Source organism: Gorilla gorilla, chromosome 3 (assembly GCF_029281585.2).
Source record: "Gorilla gorilla gorilla isolate KB3781 chromosome 3, NHGRI_mGorGor1-v2.1_pri, whole genome shotgun sequence".
Classification (NCBI taxonomy): Eukaryota; Metazoa; Chordata; class Mammalia; order Primates; family Hominidae; genus Gorilla; species Gorilla gorilla.
The window spans coordinates 28,732,784-28,753,794 of record NC_073227.2 but is presented as its reverse complement, the minus strand read 5'-3'; the positions used below and the strand labels follow the sequence as shown (position 1 = coordinate 28,753,794).

Genomic DNA, 21,011 nt, shown 5'->3' with positions numbered 1-21,011 from the left:
CTTTTGAGCTCATGGCCACCAGACCCCTCCCCTTTTCAGCCTCCTCCCCTCTTTGTGTTATATTCCATTTGATTCAAAAGAAGAATTTCCTGTTGGCCTCTTGGACCTGACAGTATCAGTTACAATTCCATAGTCATTCGGTATAGATATATTATTAGCATCTTACACATATTTCTATCACCAGACTTCCATACCATTTTTTAGAATTATCTATTTAAAAGTATCTATCAGTAGAGTATCAGGTCCATGAGGACAGAGGTTTTACTCTGAATTGTTTATTGTTGTATTCTTATCACCTAGACACAGTGCCTTGAACATTGTATGAACTTGAATAATATTTGTTTAATTAATGAATAAATATATCATTCATCTCCATGAGTCTGTTCACTCTTCAGCACATGTAAGTCATCTCCATTAGATTGTTCACTCATTAGCATATGTAATTATTTAATAAATGTCTTTCAAATAAAAAAATAATTTAGTTGCCTCCATAGCTAAAACTTCCTGAACCAAGAGAAATAAAGGGAATATTAGAAATTAACAATGTTCCACTTTCCACACTGACTTTCTCAATGACTATCTGGAGAGGACAAAAACTGTTTTATTGCAGACTGCTTAATCACTCTAACGTCATCTTATATTTAAAAGATGAGGTCAGGACATTTGGGTTATAAAGACAAGCCATGGCCATCTGCTTCCCACTCAGGGATGCTCTATCTGGGTATTAATTAAATATGATCTGATAATCAATTTCTTCCTGTTCATTTATTTCTGTTATGCATCAAAACGATGAGAGTTTACCATAAAGAAAACACTTTTGTCTTTATTAAAATAGTTAATGACTCAAAATAACAGCATGGCATCCTTTAGCAGAAAAAAACATTTAAATTGTATTTAAATATAGCTATGTAAACATGCATTCAATTAAAAATATTTGTCTTCCTGCTATATTTTGAAATTATACATTGACAAACCTTAATATTGAGAGTTTGTACTTACATAATTTTCATGAATAAAATAAAAATACATTAGACTGGCATAACCAGAGGGAAAGTTAAGTTAAAATATGTAAACCTCAATTATAAAACATTTAAAGAAACATGACTTTGCTGCTTTAAAACTCAAAAAGCATATATGCTTAATAGTATAGTACTCAGTGGATTTCCTTGAATGAATTATTTTAATTAATAGATTAAAATACTTGGCCTTCTACCAATCCATTTTTACAAGTAAATATTTCTAGTAAAGCTTTTGAGGGTAGTTCAGAATTTTCATTTTCTAAGTATGTTTCAATAATAGGGTGGCAATCTTATTTACACTGAAAATTTATTTTGAAAATACTTTTATTAAAAACTTTAAAATAAACTTAAGCAGTAAGCTTTGGAATCACAGTCAAGGTTCAAATTCTGACTCCAGTCGGCAGCTGAGTGATTTTTAAAAATTGCTTAATAACTCTAAAATACAATATTTTCATATCTCAAATGGGGAAATGATAGTTTTCACTATAAGAATGGTGGAAAGATTAAAAGAGATAAAAATCTATGTAAAGTACTCAGCATTAGGTAAACTATTCAATAGAACTTAGCTATTATTGTTATTATTATTTGTAGTGGTAGTAGTATTGGCAACTATCCAGTCTAAACTGTCATAAACCTTGAACTAGCAGAGTCTTCATTAATAGGACAATGAAACTTCAAAATAGCTTGACAAATGCTGAGACAAATGCTGGCAAAGGGCACTGTAAGTTTCAGTGCCTATCACTCTAAAATTCAGTTACAGAAAAACTGAGTAAACTCTGAAGTCTTCTAAATGCAACTGCAACTATATTGATTGAGTCTTCAATGTCTACACTGCTTGCCAACTGGCTTACACCCATGCTGTTTGCTATTTAAGGTATACTTTGAAATACGTGCAATCTATTGATCTTATAGTTTAGTGAATATTAAACTGAACTTCCACAGTTGAAATGATAAATTTAGGCTTTACATCATCTGACAATTAACAAGTTTTAGCTCAACTGTTTTTGGTGGCCCTGGAACAGGTCCAGAAGTTTCCTACATGCAAGCTCTGCTCCCACAGTTATGCCCACCTGTAGCATTATCCTCACACTTGTCTGCTTGTCCACTTATGTCATTACATCTTTCACAGCCCTCCTTCTTTTACACAAATTATCCCTCTGAGTTCTTGTAGCAACTATCCACTATGGTAGCCACTAGACATGCATGTATATTTCAGTTTAAATGTAAATAAAATAAAATAACAATTATTTTTCTCAATTGCATTAGCCATATTGTAAGTGCTCTATAATCCTATGTAACTAGTGGCTACCACATTGAATAGTGCAGATTTGGAACATTTCTATTACTATAGAAAGTTGTATTGGGCAGTGCTGAAAAGTGCTAATTTTCCCTGAAACATATTTCCATTCATGCTGCATTAAGTACATGAGATTCTATAGTCATTAAATGTAAAAAAAGCTCAAGTTAGTCAGATAAATACTGAGTTACACAAAGATGTACGTAGGTATGAATGTATGTACAGGCAGACCTTGGAGATATTGTGGGTTTGTTTCCAGACTACTGCAATAAAGTGAATATTGCAATAAAGAAAGTCAAACAAATTTTTTGGTTTGCCAGTGCATATAAAAGTTATTTTTAACTATACTATTATATCTTAAATGTGTCTTAAAATGCAATACCTTAATTATAAAATATTTTATTGCTAAAAAATGTGAATGATCATCTGAGCCTTCAGTTAGTTGTAATCTTTTTGCTAGCCAAGGTTGTCTCCTTGGAGTTAGTGGCTGGTGAGACTGATCAGGGTAATGGTTGCTGAAGGTTGGGGTGGCTGTAGCAATTTCTTAAAATAAGACAACAATGAATTTTGCTGCCTCAATTGACTCTTCCTTTCACCAGATATTTCTCTGTAGTATGTGATGCTGTTTGATAGCCTTTTATCCACAGTAGAACATTTTTTCAAAATTGGAGTCAATCCTCTCAAACTCTGCCATTGTGTTATCAACTAAGTTTATATAATATTCTAAATCCTTTGTGGCTATTTCAACAATGTTCACAGCATCTTCACCAGGAGCGGACTTCATCTCAATAAACCACTTTGTTTGCTCATCCATAAGAAGCATCTCCTTATTCATTGAAGTTTTATCATGAGATTGCAGCAATTCAGTCACATCTTCAGGCTCCACTTCTAATTCTAATCTCTTGCTATTTCTACCACGTCTGTAGTTACCTACTCTATTGAAGTTTTCAACGCTTCAAAGTCATCTATGCAGATTGGAATCAACTTCTTCCAAACTCCTGTTAATATGGATATTTTGCCCTCCTCCCATGAATCACAAATGTTCTTAATGTCATCTAGAATGGTGAATCTTTTCCAGAATGATTTCAATTTACTATGCCCAAATCCATCAGAAGAACCACTATGTACAGCTGTTGTAGCCTTATAAAATGTATTTCTGAAATAAGACTTGAAAATCAAAATTATTCCTTTATCCATGGGCTGCAGAATGGATATTGCATCAGCAGGCATATAAACATCATTCTCCTTGTGTATTTCCATCAGAGCTCTTGGGTGACTAGGTGCACTGTGAAGAAGCAGTAATATTTTGAAACAAATCATTCTGAGCAACAGGTCTCAAGAATGGGCTTAAAATATTCAGGAAACCATGCTGTAAACAGGTGTACTCTCATCTAGGCTCTGTTGTTCCATTTATAGAGCATAAGCAGAGTAGATTTACCGTAATTATCAAGGGCTCTAGGATTTTCGGAATGGTAAATGAGCATTGGCTTCAACTTCTTAGCCCCTAACAAGACAGTCAGCCTGTCCTCTGAAACTTTGAAGCCAGGCACTGACTTCTCCTCTTTAGCTATGAAAATCCTAGATGACATCTGCTTCCAATAAAGTCTGTTTCATCTACATTGAAAATCTGTTGTTTAACAGTGTCACCACCTTCATCAATTATCTTAGATCTTCTGGGTAACTTGCTGTAGTTCTACATCAGTACTTGGAGCTTCACCTTGCATTTTCATGTTACAGAGAAGGCTTGTTTCCTTAAACCTCAAGAATCAACCTCTGCTAGCTTCCAACTTTTCTTCTACAGCTTCCTCACTTCTCTGAGCCTTCATAAAAATAAAGAGAGTTGGGGCCTTGCTTTAGGTTAGGGTTTTGTTTAAAGGAATGCTGTGGCTGGTTTGGTCTTCCATTTGGATCACTAATACTTTCTCCATATCAGCAATAAGGCTGTTTCATTTTCTTATCATTTGTCTGTTTGCTGGAATAACACTTTTAATTTCCTTCAAGAACTTTTGCTTTGTATTCACAACTTGGCTAACTGTTTGGCACAAGAGGCTTAGCTTTAGGTCTCTCTCGGCTTTCAACATGGCCTTCCTTGCTACACTTTTTGTTGTTTTTGTTGTTGTTGTTAATAATTTCTAGCTTTTGATTTAATGTGAGAGATGTGAGACTCTTTCTTTCACTTGAGCACTTAGAGACCACTGTAGTGTTATGTCTGGCCTAATTTCAGTATTGTTGGGTCTCAGAGAATTGGGATTCCCAAGGTGAAAGAGAGAGAGAGAGACAGGGGACTTATCTTGGACTTCCAAGAGCATTTCACAAATTAGTGTAAACTGTGATGCTCTAAGAGTGGAGTACAAATATGCAACTTTTTTCAGATTTGTGTTATGATTTTTTTTCAAGAAATACCTGCAGGGAATTATAAACTTTAAGAAATACAGATAAGCATTAGCATTATTGAAAATAAAGTACGAGTATTGCTGGGCACAGAAAGGTGTAACAGAATCAGTTTGCAGTTTGTCAACTTCCCCATGAAATTTGCCTGATAATGCGCTGAGTAGAAGGTTTTATGCCAGTTTCACCTTCCTTGCCTCCCCTTTGACAATCATCTCTCTCCCACTTTACAAAATAATGATATACTTCTCAGCCCACCAGAAACTTATCACAGGACACTGTCCCAATAAAGATCTAGGATAGTAAAGGAAAGATTATTGCAAAAATTCTTGCAATCAATGCACATAATCCCAGAGAGGCACTGCAATAAAATTTCACTTTCAACTTTAAATAAAATAAAATATTGATAAATAATTATGTAGTTTCAATCAGTGATGCACTAATATTAACAGCAATAATTCAATTCAAAGAAGATGTAAAAACTTACAGCCTTTTGGTGGCAGGAAATTTTAAAATTTCAATCGTATACATAGTTTTTGGAGCAAAAAAATGACACAATTTTCTGGGGTATTGAAAATAGGAATTCAAGGAGAAAATACAGTTTAAGAAAAAAACAATGCAATATATTAAGGGGGATCTTGTTTTTTTCCTTTTATAAAATTAGCTCTGATATTTAGATTCCACCAGATACATTTAAAAAAAATCTCAGATGAGTTTTGTTTTAAAATGTTAATATTTACAGTGTGGTGCAAATTACCTTTTGCCAACATTTACCACCATGAAATACATTAGAGGCCAAATTAAAAACGTTGAGGGTATGCATAGGATTTGAAAATTACTTTTTTATTAATAAATCATGAAGTGTCCTACATCACCTTTTTTTGGTGTTTTGAAATGTTATAACAATACAATCAGCAGCTAACATATTGAATGTTTCTGTGTTTGAGGCAGTCTTTTATCTATATTATCTAATCTTAACAAAATCCTTTCAGACTGTAACCATCACCACCTTTGCTTACAATGAGGAAACCGAGGCACAGACTAGTAAAGTAATTAAACTACAGTTAACTCTTACCAAAAAGTGAAGCTGGAATTTGGCTCCAGCCAGGCTGGGCTTCAGAGCTCACACTGCAACCCACCGCACAGCATTACCTACTTAAGTACGTTTTTCCTCCATAAATATTCAAATGTTGAAAGCTTATCTTTTTAGTTAGGTTTTCAAATCATGGAAGGCAAGGCCATACCATGAAGTTCTCTATGCTCCATAACACCTAGGATTGAGTTTTGCACATAAAACATGCTTAATCAATATTTTCTGATTAGACATTTAACATTTTCAAGAATTTCTCTCCTCCATCTAATAATGATGAGTGACCTTCTTAAAACACACACAATCTGGCCAGGCGTGGTGGCTCACACCTGTAATCCCAGCACTTTGGGAGGCCAAGGGGGTGCGGATCACGAGGTCAGGAGTTCAAGACCAGCCTGGCCAACATGGTGAAACCCCATCTCTACTAAAAATACAAAAATTAGCTGGGTATGTTGGCACATGGCTGTAATCCCAGCTACTCAGGAGGCTGAGGCAGGAGAATTGCTTGAACCGGGATCCGGGAGGTGGAGGTTGCAGTCAGCTGAGATCGTGCCACTGCACTCCAGCCTGGGCTACAGAGGGAAACTCTGTCTCAAACAAACAAAAAAAAAACAAAACAAAAGCCCCCAAAAAACCCCACAATCTAAGAATAATAGTAAACTTTATCCCACTTTTTATAAGGAACCTAAATCCATATAGTTGACTACCATCAGTGGAAATATTTACACAATAACTTTAGTAGTGGTTATCTCCAGGTATGCTGACTAATGGTTAATTTTATTTCTTCTTGCAGAAAATAAATTGTTTCTTATTATTCATATTTTTCTATTTAGGGGCATGTATTATTCTTGTAATAAAAAGGAAAATAATATTTGTTATTCTGACAATATTTAGAATTCACAAATACATCAAACAAAGGGAAAAGAAAGGGATACAAACAAGCAAGAAACAAGAACATCAACACAGGAAGGCTGCAGCACATAAGGCGAGTCAGAAGGTTTGGGCTGAACACTGGGGAGGGCCTGTTTCTCCTTACCTGGTATGAGGAAGCCACAGGGCCCTGGCAGCCCTAGGAGCAGGGCACATGTTCAGATAGGGCAAAAGCAAAACATTTGACTTGTTAGAGGCTATGAAAGGAATTTCCAGAAATTGTGAACTCTATGTTTTTTGATACACTTTCAAGAAAACTTGGTCATTACCAATGGACTATTTCTGAGACTTATTTGAAAAGCCTAATTCTTTACTTGGGCACCTCAGGTAACTGCTCTGTCTTGTCCAAGCATGGGCTGAAAAAATAATCATTTACTGGGCATTTCAACCATACCTTTGGATTGACAATTGGTTGTCTTTTTCTTTTTTACTTAATATAGTAATTCTTAAAAGAAATACAAATGATTAAAAACCATACCTTGACAGGTAAATTTTTTGGAGGGAGTTGTGAGTAAAAGTTTATCTGCCATTTCTCCAGGACCAGCACAACGAGCAATTCCAGGCTCCTTATATTCCGACTTCACCCAGTCGGATAACCACTGCATGTTACAATCACAGTAAAGAGGGTTGGCTCCAATTGCTCTGGAAAAACAACACCACAGAAGCACACACACATACACACACACACACACACACACACACACACACAAGTATGGAAGTATTGTTATTTCCTAAGGGCAAAAGAATTCAAAGTGATGCTCAGCAGAAAATCCCCATAGATTTATTGAGGATAACAATTTAGCAAAAAATAGAGACACTGGGGATTCCCCATTTTCCTGAATGATGTGCACTGGGATTTAGTGAGTTGTCACTGGTGTCAACACTCATGTTGCTTTAGAAGGTCTCCTAATATTTTCAGAGACGTGTTTATATTGAGTGTAAGCACACCCTGAGTGCATTAATATTTCATTCACCAATTATTTACTGATGACTTAAATCACAATGCAAGGTTCTGAGGACCCAAATACAAATAATGCATTATTCTTACCTCCAAAGAACCCCTACTGCAGAGGAGATTAGCATTAGCATTGGGATATACTCACAGATGCAAAGAAGTTTCATTAGTGATGTAGGAGAAGTATTTACAAGATGATGGTGAACAAACAGATTAACTTTTCTGGGAGGCTAGTGGTTAAGAAAGTCTAAGCTGTGTAGGATAGTTAGAGTTAAGTAGAAAGAAAGGTTGGGAATAATGGTACAGATAAAGGACAGGTAAGTACAAAGAAAGAACATAAAATACTGAAGATGTCTAGAGCTAGCTCACCAGAGCTGAGCTGGACCTGCACTGGGTGCTGTCTGTCCCTTTTCAAGATCGTTCATTTTACGGTTGTTCATTAGAAGTAGTGACAGGAAAGTAATCAAGGTAATAGCTAACATTTATTGCACTATTACTATATGCAGGAGCTGGGATAAGCCATTTATAAGAATTACTTCATTTTATCCTAAATAGTAACTTTATAAGGTCCATTTAATTAGTAATTGACTTTACAGATTAAGAAACTGAGACCTGGACTCATAACCTTATAAAGCTTGGATTGAAGCCGTAGATGCATACAATGGCGTTTAAAAACTGCTTACTTCTGATTTACAATTAGCTTCTAACTAGTAATCCTACTAGGTCTACCGTCAGGATAGTTATCTTATTTTTTTTAGGTAGCCCCTGAAATATATGTGTAGAATCATAATACTCGATACTGTGGAAGTTTTAATGCCCCGTTTAAGAATCAGAATGTAGTGAATGTTACCTGCATATGTATGTCAGATTCAAACCCTTCCAAATTAAAAATGAGCAAAATGATGTTTTTTAGTCATTTGATCTCATCTCTATCAACATTTAAGTCCTTGCTGTGACAGGGGAGGAAGTGGGAAAAGTGAAAAAGCAGAGCTCTTTATGATCTAGGGGGTAAAAGACAAGGCACAAACAAACCTGCACGTTGTGCACATGTACACTAGAACTTAAAGTATAATAAAATACAAAATATAAAATTTCTTTATATATATGTATATATATATAAAGAAAAAAAAAAAAGAAATGCAAGGCCGAGCAGGGCACAGAACAAGGAAGACTCTACTTGCTCTCACTGTTGCGGGAGGAGGCTGGTAACATGAAGGGAAGTTCCGCTCAGCTCAAGCAGCACCTTTCGTGTGAAGCCTTTTCTGATGCCTGACCATAACACTAGCAGAATGGCTACCTCCTCATTCAGCCTGCATTCTCTGCCTGAGGGCACCACAGCCCTGCATCTCTGAGCTACTAGCTTCCTTCATATTGCAGCTCATGCACGTGGCAGCCATGGAGTTTGTAAAGGAGTGACTTAGAGGTAGGTTCTTGGCTCAAACATGAAAATGTAAAGGCTCTGCCTTCCTGGACCTAGTAGTTTAGTGGAAGGAATATTAATAGGCACCAGTCTGATAGACTGATGTACAAAACGTCAATTGATAACACAGACTCTATAAGGCAAATGCAGACATAATGTGATTGAACATTGGATCTTCAATTCAATTCAAAGAAGATGTAAAAGCGTAGACTTTTGGGTGGCAAATTTTAAAATTCCAATCATATGTATATTTTTGGAGTGAAAAATGATTATTCCTTTCTCAATTTTGTAAACTCGTATCTTCTTGGACTTTGTGGGTTTTCGAGAGAAGTGCAAAACCAGGAGAGGATATGGCAGGCAATCTCTTCTAGGAAACTGGGGCACAACTGACATTGCTATTTAGGCATAGTTAAATAGATAGTTGCCACCAAGCACCCAACTCAGCATCAGCCAAGGAGGCTTTGGATCCTAAAGCTGCTGGCTGAACTTCCTTCTAGGTTTGCCATGATCTTAACATTACACCTAGTAATAATAAAATCATGGAATTTGACCCAAATTAGTTTTTTGGACCCCACTTATCACATATTTTCAAATGGTTATATTGTACTTCAAAAACTATGGAGGTACAAACAAGTTGTGATCAGAGAAAACACAAAGGAAAAGCCATTTCACCCAATCTAAGTATTTGGCTGTCTCTTACTTCCAAACTATAGTCTCGAACCATGTTGAATTTATTTTTGCGTGGTGCCATAGTTGATGCTGAATAAGTAAATCCATTTTGAGCAAATCAGGAGAGGCTTCATAGAGAAGGTGATACTTGAGATGTGACTTAGAAAAGCAGGGTTAGGATAGATAATTAAAAGGGAGCTGATGTTCTAGAATCAGAAAATAATGAGAGAAAAAGCATAGGCTAGTAAAGTTGGAGAGCCATATTTGTAGAAGAGACATGTTTAGCTAAGCAAAGATAATTCGACTACTGGAAAATAAGAGCCAGAAGGGAAAATTAAAGCCATCTTGCAGAAGGCATCATATCCAGTTTGAAAATCTTCACATTTTCTTTAAAGATGAAACCAATTACATCTTATGATGTTACAATAAAATAACTGGCAGAGGAATGTTCCAAGTCACTCATTAGGAAGGGTTTGACCCTAAACCTATATTCATAAACTAGGTACTCACAGATGTGATAATGCAGAAAGATCATTGAAAGCACCTTCAGGCACAACAGAAATGTCATTTCCATGTAGAGAACTAAAAGAAAGAAAAAGAAAAATTAAACTTCCCATATTTCTGAACTCATAGACTCCAGAGAAATTCCGAGACTTTAGTTTATAATAAGCATTTTAAATGAGTGCAGAAAAGACGGTCTATAAAATAAACAGTTTTGGTACAACTGGATACCTGAGAAAGCAAACGGCTTCCACCTCACATTATGTGTACAAAATAAATTCCAGAATGAAGAATTAAATGTAAAAATAAAAATGTATTAAAAGAAAATAAAGAAGATCTTCCTTTTATAAATGTAGAGTGAGGAAGGCTTTCAAAGGCTCAGTTATAACATCCAGAAACCATCAAGGAAAAGAGGGAGAAATTTTTGACAACATAAAATATATCCAAACAATAAAATATTCCATATAAGAAACAGAATAATATATATTTGCAACTTATATAAGATATAAGGATTAATTCTTTCATTTAAAAAAAACCCCTGCAAGCATAGAGTAAAGTAGTATATGCATAAAGATATCTACATTAATAAGGAAAATATAAAGTACCCAACAGAAAATGGGGAAATGATAGATCAAGCTCATTAGAATAAAAAGCACGAGTGCTTAGTAAACAAATAAAATATACTCAAATGCTCTACTAATTGGAAGTGCAAATTAAGACAGGAACACAGAATAACTTTGAATCTGTCATATGGACAAAAATAAAAGAATAAATAATATCCAATGTTTGCAAGAGTGTTTTGAAAAAGGTACTCTTAAATAGTTGGTGGAAAAATTAACTTCTAAATGGACAAAGTCTTGTCTGGGGAATAACAAGACAGTTACTTTTGGAATCCTTCCAATATACTTGACAGTACCTTCCCACACACCCTAAATTCTTGCTGAAATGCCAGCACATTTGCACCAAGAGGAATGTATAGGATGTTCATTAGAGTACTGTATAGTACTCATTAAAATTTGAAATTAAACCAAATCACAGTAAAGATGAAGATGATTGAATCAGTTCTAGTTCCTCCCACCAATACAACAGTCTCTACCAGTTAAACAGTTGAGTTATATATATGTATAAATATATATCTATTCCATTCTTATATATATATTTTTATTCATATATATGATAGACTTGAAATATTCAAAAGCATATGTTAAACAAAAATAGACAATGGCAGAACAAAAACAGATCCTATTAATATCTGTGGCTTTTAAAAGCTATATAGCCATGGGCCTACATCTATTAGAATAGAAAAAAATGCATCTGAAAAAGGACCAGAGAGCACATCAAACTGTAAATTCTGAGGCAGGAGAGTAGGATCAAGGATCATGTTTTATTTCACATATTTTAAAGTACATTTCACAGTAAAAATGTTTTCATATACTACGTAATTTCTAAAGAAATTAATTTTGAAAGTTTCTCAATTTTGAAAGTTTCTTTCAAAGTTAATTGAAACTCTATAAACCATATGTCTTAATGTTACATATAATCAAATAAATGACTATAACAACAATCAGTATTACTAAAAAGGAAGTTATATTGTCCAAAGCAAAGCTGTTGGACAATGATACTGTAAGAAATGATTTTTCTATTTCCTAATTTATAATAAATCCTAATGCATGTATCTTCAAGCACCAAGAATCAACAAAGCAGTTACATCCTTAAAAGACAACCCCAAACTCAGATCTCTGAGAAAAGAGATATTCTGTTGAACACAAGATGCTTACAGTAATCGAAGAGACTTTAATCCATCAAAGGTGCGAGGAGGAATACATCTCAGACGGTTGTAACTAAGAATTCTGAAAGCATACATATGTCAATTTGTTTTATTCAGAAATCCAAAAATGGCCAAATACTTCCAAAAATAAAGCAGTTAAGGCTTATTAAAGCATCTTATTAACTGACAGTGTTAACACACAATATATTGTTATTTTTTGTGTGTTGTCTCCCTAACACAACATACTTATTTCCTAAATACAACCTAGAATGCTTCCCTCTGCCTACTCCTGCCCAACTTTGGTGCCTCAGCCGTCCGTTCCCTAAGGTGGATTTTCCCTATCTTAGGAATCTCCCCTAAGCCCCCCACAAACACAAATTATTCTTTGTTTTTTTTTAATAGAACGCAATACTTTTCCTAATGTCTACATTGTTCACGTATCGTGGTTTTGTCTGTTTCTCTCAATAGAAACATTCCTTGAGGGTAGAGACTGTCTTGTTCAATAGCAATGTCCAGCATCTAGAAACTGCCTTTTGTCCAATGAATTAATGAATACTCAGTACCACACTTTCACACTCACAAGGTGAGGAGCTGGGTCATGTTGCTGAAGCTCTGATTAGAAAGCGTGCTTATTCTGTTGTTACTTAAGTCTCTAAAAGAGAAAAAGAAATGGAGTACACTATTAACCACAGAAATGAAAATATTAGTGATTCTTAGAAGGAGAAGGGTCTTCTTATAGTCATAGCAGTATTGTTAGCATTCAGCTGTTATCTGAAAACAATAAAACAGTGAACGACCCACTGGAGTAGATTGCAATGTTATTCATGATTATTTACACCTCACTGTTTTAAAATTAGGAGTGATTATATATATATGCATTGCTTTAGCCAATGTAGTGTACGTGCAAGGGGTTGGTTCACTTCAGAGCAGCAGCTTCAGAGCAGAGTTTATTTGCCCTTATCCCTCTGCGCCCATCTCCGTAAGGCTTTTGATATTTTACAGGGAGCTTCCTTGGAGGTGACTTGCGATAGACAAAATTTTGCCGGTGGGAAATAAACCCTTATCCTCAAAAGTCCTATCAGATACACATACTTTACCCTCATTGATACATATGTTCACTGATACACAGACTCAAATTTGATCACTGAAAGAACCCCTGATTAATTACATTCAAAATGTCATCAATAAAAACGTCTGTGCTCCTGCCCCTGGCTGAGTCATGGTCACACAGTAGGTCCTCAATAAATATTTGTTTAATGAATGTTAAGTAAATGGGAGAGACGTTGAATTTTTACCAATGTTAAATGGCTATTTATATGTATAGTTTGTACTATGGGTCGTAATTTACATTTCATGAGCTTGATCTTATTCTCATTATATATATAGTGTATATATACACACACTATATATGTAAAAAATATATTAAAATATATATACAATATGTAATACTAATATATATTCACCATTTATAATAACTAAATATATTCACTAATTTTTTTCTGAAGCAAAATGCAAAATATATGAATAAATGGAAGATTCAGAAAAACCGAGGATAATCTATTCCTTTATTAAAATATCAAAATGCCAGTAAAATGGACCCATGAAATTGTGAAAATGTTAAGAATCTGAGAGGAGCTTTATACTCATATTTTTAACTGCTGAAGAACTATTCCTAAATTTTAAAAATAAAAGTATCTGTATTAGCAGAAGTAACTTGCCTAGAGTTGTATCATGAGTCACTAGTAAAACCATTTTTGGATCCACAAATCCTCATTTGTCATTTCGAACCGGCTTGAAAGTAATCACATGCTGTCCCACAAATGACCCAATTCTGCTAAAGTGACCCTTTGGAAATTGCAGCAATTTAATGGTTTATTTAACAGAACAAAATGTATGTAATCAGTTCTTGCTGCTATCAAATAAATAACTAGAAGCAGAACAAGACATCTTAGAGGATATCTTTTTCCACTGTTTAATCATTTGTCATTTAAATACTCCTATTTGCTTTCTATAAAGTGTTTGATTTACCCATACTTTCAAGGAAAGTGATCAGCAGCAATTTTAACTAGCTTCAGTGTACCTAGTTTACATTGGGGCATGTAATATTTTTTGCTACTTAGGTTTGTAGAATTCACTTAGAAATAAACCTTCTAATTCGTTAACCAGTAATCTGCTTCTTACGCTAGTAATATTTACTCTAAAATTAGATAGACTTAAACAAATGATACGGTACTTTCTATTAATATCTACTATCTTTTTCCTGATTTTTTGTGTTCTGAAAAGTTTTCTCAATTACCAATAAGGCTACTTTAAAAGTATAGTATTATATGTAAAAGATTATATCAATTTTTAAACATTGTGCATGTAACTAGATCAAATGTTTGTATATTTAAATATCTTCTTGTATTTACAACTTAGGGGTTGTCAAAGGTTGTTTACGTTAATAAAAAAAGAGATGTTATTTTAAGCTAAAAAATCAAAATTTTGAAATTTATACTCAAAATGTTAGTATCTTTGTCAAGTTTACTTAAACACTGCATGAATATATATGGATTTTCTAAAATACATTTTAATACTGGAAACCCATAACTTATTTAATAATGCTTTGTATAAGAAACAAACATAATAAACTACATTTACGTTTTTGGGAAAGTCATTACCACCTACCATCTTTCACTTAAAGTCAAGAATAAAGGCATCGTTTTCTATCTTTCCTTCCTTAGTTTGTCATAAAATAACCCATATTCATTATCAATAAAAATCTGCAGGTTTATACATTTTCATAATTCTCTGACTACTCAGACTTCGTTGTATTTGTGCTTTTTTGAATAGAGGAGGACCTCTTGCTAAGACACTCCATCGCCTGATCGATATTCAATGAAGATGTAGCCAGGGGTCCAGAACCGCAATGAGCAAGGAGGGAAGCATCTAACTGTGAATGATTTGTATTATCTGGAAGGTTCACTAAATCTTCTGTCCCTTGCCATCCCCATTTTCTGGAAATAGAGTAAGTCAAAGAAAAGTGCAATATGTTACTCACATAAGTGTTAAATGTTTGTAGTTGGAGAGTTCCTTGGGAACCAGTGTAAATTGGTTTCCATCCAGATACCTAAAAACAATGGAACAATATTATCTTCTTACAAAGTAATGGTGGCCTTGAATAAAATAAGTAAACAGTACTTCACTCTTAACTGAGGCAAGGAACCCCTTGGCAATTTTTGCTTTAAGATGTCGTGTTCCAAGCATGGATTATTATTTAAGAGAAGTAAAGAAAAAAAAAAAGCAGAGTTGTCCATGAGTCCAGTTCTTTGTGGTTTATCTAACAAGGCAAGCCCAGCATTTAGCCATCTGTGTGCAAGCAAGGAGATTCATTCAATTAACCGTACTTTTAGTCAGCCTTCAGTTTGCTTGTGTTTATGTGGACACAATACCATGAAATTCATTAACTAGTAACAAAACCTTGCTGCTGTGGCCAAGACCACTCATTGCTGCCTTAATATGTGTCAATACACTTAGTGAATAACAATGGACACATTAAAGGCATATTTGGGGATTTGAACATATTAGGTTTAAGTTTAAAAATAGTTTTAACCAGCATATATCTTCTTGGTGATGATAACATTAGGAGATTTTATAGAATATAAATTGATGAAGTGTATAAATATATATATATGTAACAGCAATAATCAAATAACCATATATAAGTAAACTTTCCCTTTTTATTAGAGTCTTATTAGACTTCTTATTAGAGTTAGACTTCTGACTTCTTATTAGAGTCAGAAGAATAATCAGAAAATAGGCTTTGGGCTAACTGGCAGGATACAGAGATAATCGAACGCCTGAAGTTATATCTATTATGTCACAATAAGGAAAATAAATTTCATCTCTTTCCAAGGCTGTTTTTCCTAGAACATAGATGGTGAAGGGTACAAATGTCATTCAGAAACTGGGGCCATCTGGCTATACATGTGCCCACAGACACTTCTGGGACATTGAACATGTGGCCCTTCCTACCCCAATGTTGTGGTCCATTTCAAGATTCCAGGTTGAAGTTGGTATTTTTTCTGGATATAGAAGTAGCTGAGAAGTTGCCTAAGATGATAATTTATTCCCAATATTTCAAAAATAAAAACAATGATATAAAAGGCACCAGTTATCAGAAAATATAATTAATGTTTGATAAATGATTGGGTCTATGTTATGACTCATCATGTCTACCTAAATTTTCTGACTTGATATTTCTTCTTCGACCCCTCTCCATTTTTTTCTTTCCTCTACCTAAGTTTTTCTTGATACCACTAGAGGGAAGCATCACCCTATATAGTTCAGCACTCTCCCTTAATTCCAGAAAACACAGCAGAAGGTCAAAAAGATTCAGAATGTGCGCTATGAATGTTTATATGTAAAATAATCTAAGGCGGAAGTTATATGGAACTGATTAAAAGTAATGGATACCATTTGTTAAAACTAGTCCACCAATAATACTAATTTTTGCCAAAGTCTTAAATTATTTAATGTAATACACATATGAAATTCCTCTAATACATGCATATATGTTACTGCTAAGAAAGATTCTGCTGACTCGGTAAGGTTACAAGAATAAGCTCTCTAGGGGGTAAAACTTGAATTCAAAACAGATAAGCTAATATTTTTCTCATCTCTGTAACAAACTTTCTTTGGAAAAAAAGACTACCTTTTAATAATTTGTAGTAAAATAGATTGAAAATTCAACTTTTTGAATAGTTGAAATATGCTGTAGATAGCATAGGGTATGCACCAAGCAGGATGTCCAATGGAGCTTAGTAAGAAATGTTTAAAGTTATCTAATGGGAATAGAGTAAAGTGACCAATACATAGTCCAGTTAAAATTATAGAAGAAGGGATTTAGCATCAAAGGTGGTCTGAGTGTAAGTTCTTCATTGGTGTACTCCTAAAATTAATGCTTTGGACACAGAATATTCTTTTTTTATTTTTTATTTTAACTATCTCTGCTTTATATATATATTTTTTTACTATACTTTAAATTCTAGGGTACATGTGCACAACATGCAGGTTTGTTACGTATGTATACATGTGCCATGCTGGTTTGCTGCACCCACTAACTTGCCATTTACATTAGGTATTTCTCCTAATGCTATCCCTCCCCCATCCCACCCACACCAAGACAGGCCCCGGTGTGTGATGTTCCTCATCCTGTGGACACAGAATAGTCTATAGGCATCTAGCCTTCCCACAGAGGAGGGTTTTGGAATATCCCTATGTGATCTTCTGAAATAAAAAACATTACTATAAGAATTAAATATTTAATTACACACATATACATATAAAATAGTCCTTCCAGTTGATTAACCAATGTGATTGGTAGTGAGAGAGGACCTGAGCACTTAACAGCAGTTCAAATCTAAGAGCCATGTTCTAAGCACATGTGCTAAGATTGTGCCTTTTTCCTCTAAGTGTTCTATTCAGGATCAAACTTAGGGTTTAAAGAATTGCATGTGATTTGAAAATAAGATCCTTAAAAATTGAAATGACATGCCCTTGAACCTCATTACCTATGTTGCACACTGTCAAAAGTTTGTCAAACCTGCTCATTTGTAATATGTGTGTGCATCTGCACAAATAACTGATACACATCTGCATAAATTATATTTGGGTTTAAATCATTATTGATCCATAGTTCCACATAGATAAAAAATAAACAGGCAAAGTGAGTCAACTGTATTCAGATCAAGCATATCCAGAATATGACAGTTTAGAGACAAAGGAATGGAATGAATGGGGCATGGAAGCATCATTATTCTGGCAGCATATTCTCTAATGAATTCCATTCTGCAATTGTAGCACGAGGCAGCCAAGGGAGCGTGGGCAGTGCAGAAGAAGGTCGAGATGTGTATATATTGGCCATATAATTTGTGGTTAAATATCAGTTATGAAAATGTCAAGGATAATTGGTCCCATACCCTTTAGGATCTAAAGGACTTTGATTCAAGCCTCCAAAAGCAGCATCTCTTCTTAAGGGAAGAGATTATGCTAGTTTCTTCCATATACCAGATAGTTATTTATCCCATGTGGTAAAATTTTCTCCTAGGGGTCACAGAGGTAAAAAAAAAAAAAAAGTTTCCTGTACAGAATATCCTAGACTGTAAGTAAATTAAATATAAAGCATTTCCCAAAGTGCATTCCATGGGCCATTAGTCTTGTAAGATGCTCCATGAGAAAAGGGGTATAGGAACAAATAAATGTGAAAGATACCTTACATTTTACCATTGTTTCTTGAAGAGTCATAGTACACCTTAGCATAGTAAAGGCACTGAGAAATCTTATAGCATACACACACACAGCAATTCCCAAGGGCCTCTAAAGTAGCTTTTGCATTACTTGTTTACCATTTTACAGGATAATAATTAACTGGCCTTAGAATATGATTTGTAAAGAAGATTGTAAAGATTTTTGTCTATTCCTCTGGGTGGATGAAACATTTATCATCAAGGAAAAAGAAAAGAAAAGAAAGACAAACTCTACTTACAACTCTGTGACATCTCTTGGAATACCTTTTGGCAAGACCTTCAAACCCTTGTTGCTACATCGGACAACTGTATCCAAGCAAGTACATTCAGTAGGACAGCGAGAAAGTGGGGAGCAACTATTGTCATCATTTCCTAAATCGCAGAGGAAATACAGGAAAACCAAGATTTGTGGTCTTGAAGGTGCTAGAAGGGATTTTATGCCTTTAAATTAACTTAACAAACACAGGAGTCTTAAGCTACATAATCATTTATTTGCGGGACATTCAGTATTTACTAACTGATACCGTAAGTTCTATATAGCACTGTTTTCAGACTGCCTAGGGAAGAATTCTGGAAAATGGCTTGCAATTTGTAAACTGTAATTACAATTACCAATACAATGGAAAATAGTTATTTGTACAAATTATATTTTTAATTAGAATATGTAAATGTAAAGTGAATTACAGAGAAACAGCATGGAAACAGATATGAAGAGACATAAGAGAATATATTAACTTAAAAGTTTAGGTCCCTCATTTATAAAGCTCTAATTAGCTCTCTGTTCATTGGCAATAATAATAGAACTTGTTCTATGTACCTGATAGGGCTATATGAGAATCAAATGTGATGATATAGAAAGAGCATTAAAAAGTGACAACTAGTATTTTTGTCAGATTTACTAAAACTTCTGTAAGTTAATTTCTTTTCTCCTTTGAAAATGGTAGGTACTAAAAAACATGCCTAGGGTAATAAAGAAAAGTTAAAATGAAGCTATATAAATAAGATCAACCACAAGTTGGAAACTAGAAAATCTAAAACAGTCAGAAATGCACATCAAGTAGACTCAAATGTGGAAGGCAAGTCTAAGAAAGTAAGTGTCCTGGCACTAAAACAAAACCCAAACAACAAAGCAAAAGATACACGATCATTATTTGCTGAGCTGAACTATGCTGTAGATTTGTGCAAAGCTGCATCGGAACAGGCATGTGAATGCCTGACAATCAAAGAGTTGATAAGTATTTCTTACCGTCATCACAAGTGAAGTCCTGAATGGCCACATCCTGGATGGGTATTTCTTTCAGGAAGTATGGTTTTTGACATCTAGGATTTCCCGTGACAATTCTCTTCTTTCTCAGCCACTCTCCCAACCAAGCCAGGTAGCAGTTACAGTTAAAAGGATTGGCCAAGAGGTTTCTAAGAGCCACAGGCAAACGATGCACAGTTTAGTCTGGGGTTTCATCTTCTTCCTTCTCTAAACCCCAGCTACCCTTCTCCACACTATTTCCGCTGGAATGATTCCTTCTTCTTTGCATTTCCTGTCCCCATTCTTACTCAGAATCACATGCAGTATATGAGATGCATTTTTTTTTGATAAAATATTTATGCTTGGAACTTAAGCAGTAACAATACTTTTACATAAGGTAATTCTTCACATGATTTCATGCAAAAAATCAGGTAAGGTAGAATTTGGGGTTTATACAGTGGATCCTGATAGATATTTCATTTAGAAATAATTTAAACTTGTCAGAAATCTGACTTGCTGTCAAACTTTGCACTGATAATGCAGTAATTTAATATAAAGATGAAGGCTGATTACCTTATATTATTGAGTTTAACCTGACAACAGCTAATTCATTAATTTGTCATCTCAAGATTTCCATCTCTTATTTGCTCTAGAGAATAGGTTTCCCATCTAAACTGACAGCTGAGTTGATTAAATGCCAGTTATAAAAATGAATTTACTTCTACAAATTTCAATACTTCTGGCATCTCACCACTTCAGCATAAACCTATTGACAATCTCATTATTTATAAACATGCCATCTTTAATATGTGCAAATTAGTCACTCGGTGTAAAATGTCACATTTTATGCAAAAAGAGGATTAAGTACTTTGCTGATGGATGGATGCTTCTCTCAAATTATTTCTTCACTGACTTGAGCTACGAACTTTTTTCTCTATCTTTATTCCCCTCCTTTTAAGTTAGATTAGTATATTTGCGTGCCACCATTACTGAGAAATCTTATCAGTTAGATAATTAATAATTTCAAATGCTGCTTTTTAGATACTGACATATAAGAGACCTGAAATACATTGTTTGGAGGTGTGTGGCTTTTTTTACTTTTAAATTTTATTTATTTATTTATTTACATTTCTTGAATCCTGTCTATAGGCCTACAAATACTCTTTATTTTTAAGCTGTCTACAAAAAATATTCTCTTGGATCAGCTCAACTTATTTCTTCAATATTTTGCTAATATGATAGTAGACCCCCTCTAGTAAACAGCTTTTATTTTTGATCTGGTCAACCTAATATATCTCCTGTCATTTCAAATGATTCTTTGTTTTTTCCTTGAGATGGAGTCTCGCTCTGTCATACAGGCTGGAGTGCAGTGACGCGATCTTGGATCACTGCCACCTCCGCCTCCCCAGTTCAAGCAATTCTCCTGCCTCACCCTCCCGAGTAG

The 21,011-nt window shown here is 34.6% G+C and overlaps 1 protein-coding gene across 4 annotated transcripts in view; it reads right to left on the bottom strand.

The window, feature by feature from the left end:
• Nucleotides 1-21,011, bottom strand: part of SLIT2 (slit guidance ligand 2) — a 368,351-nt gene that overhangs the window by 59,491 nt on the left and 287,849 nt on the right. For 2 of the 4 annotated variants that reach the window (XM_019025924.4, XM_019025925.4), the window contains 7 exons: nucleotides 19,571-19,737; nucleotides 18,564-18,696; nucleotides 15,078-15,146; nucleotides 12,618-12,689; nucleotides 12,048-12,119; nucleotides 10,279-10,350; nucleotides 7,203-7,366 (listed from right to left, as the gene is read on the bottom strand). In XM_019025924.4, coding sequence (XP_018881469.1) covers nucleotides 7,203-7,366; nucleotides 10,279-10,350; nucleotides 12,048-12,119; nucleotides 12,618-12,689; nucleotides 15,078-15,146; nucleotides 18,564-18,696; nucleotides 19,571-19,737 — 749 coding nt within the window. The remainder of the gene's footprint in view (nucleotides 1-7,202; nucleotides 7,367-10,278; nucleotides 10,351-12,047; nucleotides 12,120-12,617; nucleotides 12,690-15,077; nucleotides 15,147-18,563; nucleotides 18,697-19,570; nucleotides 19,738-21,011) is intronic. The other 2 variants (XM_055385658.2, XM_063705088.1) reach the window with 1 other exon arrangement.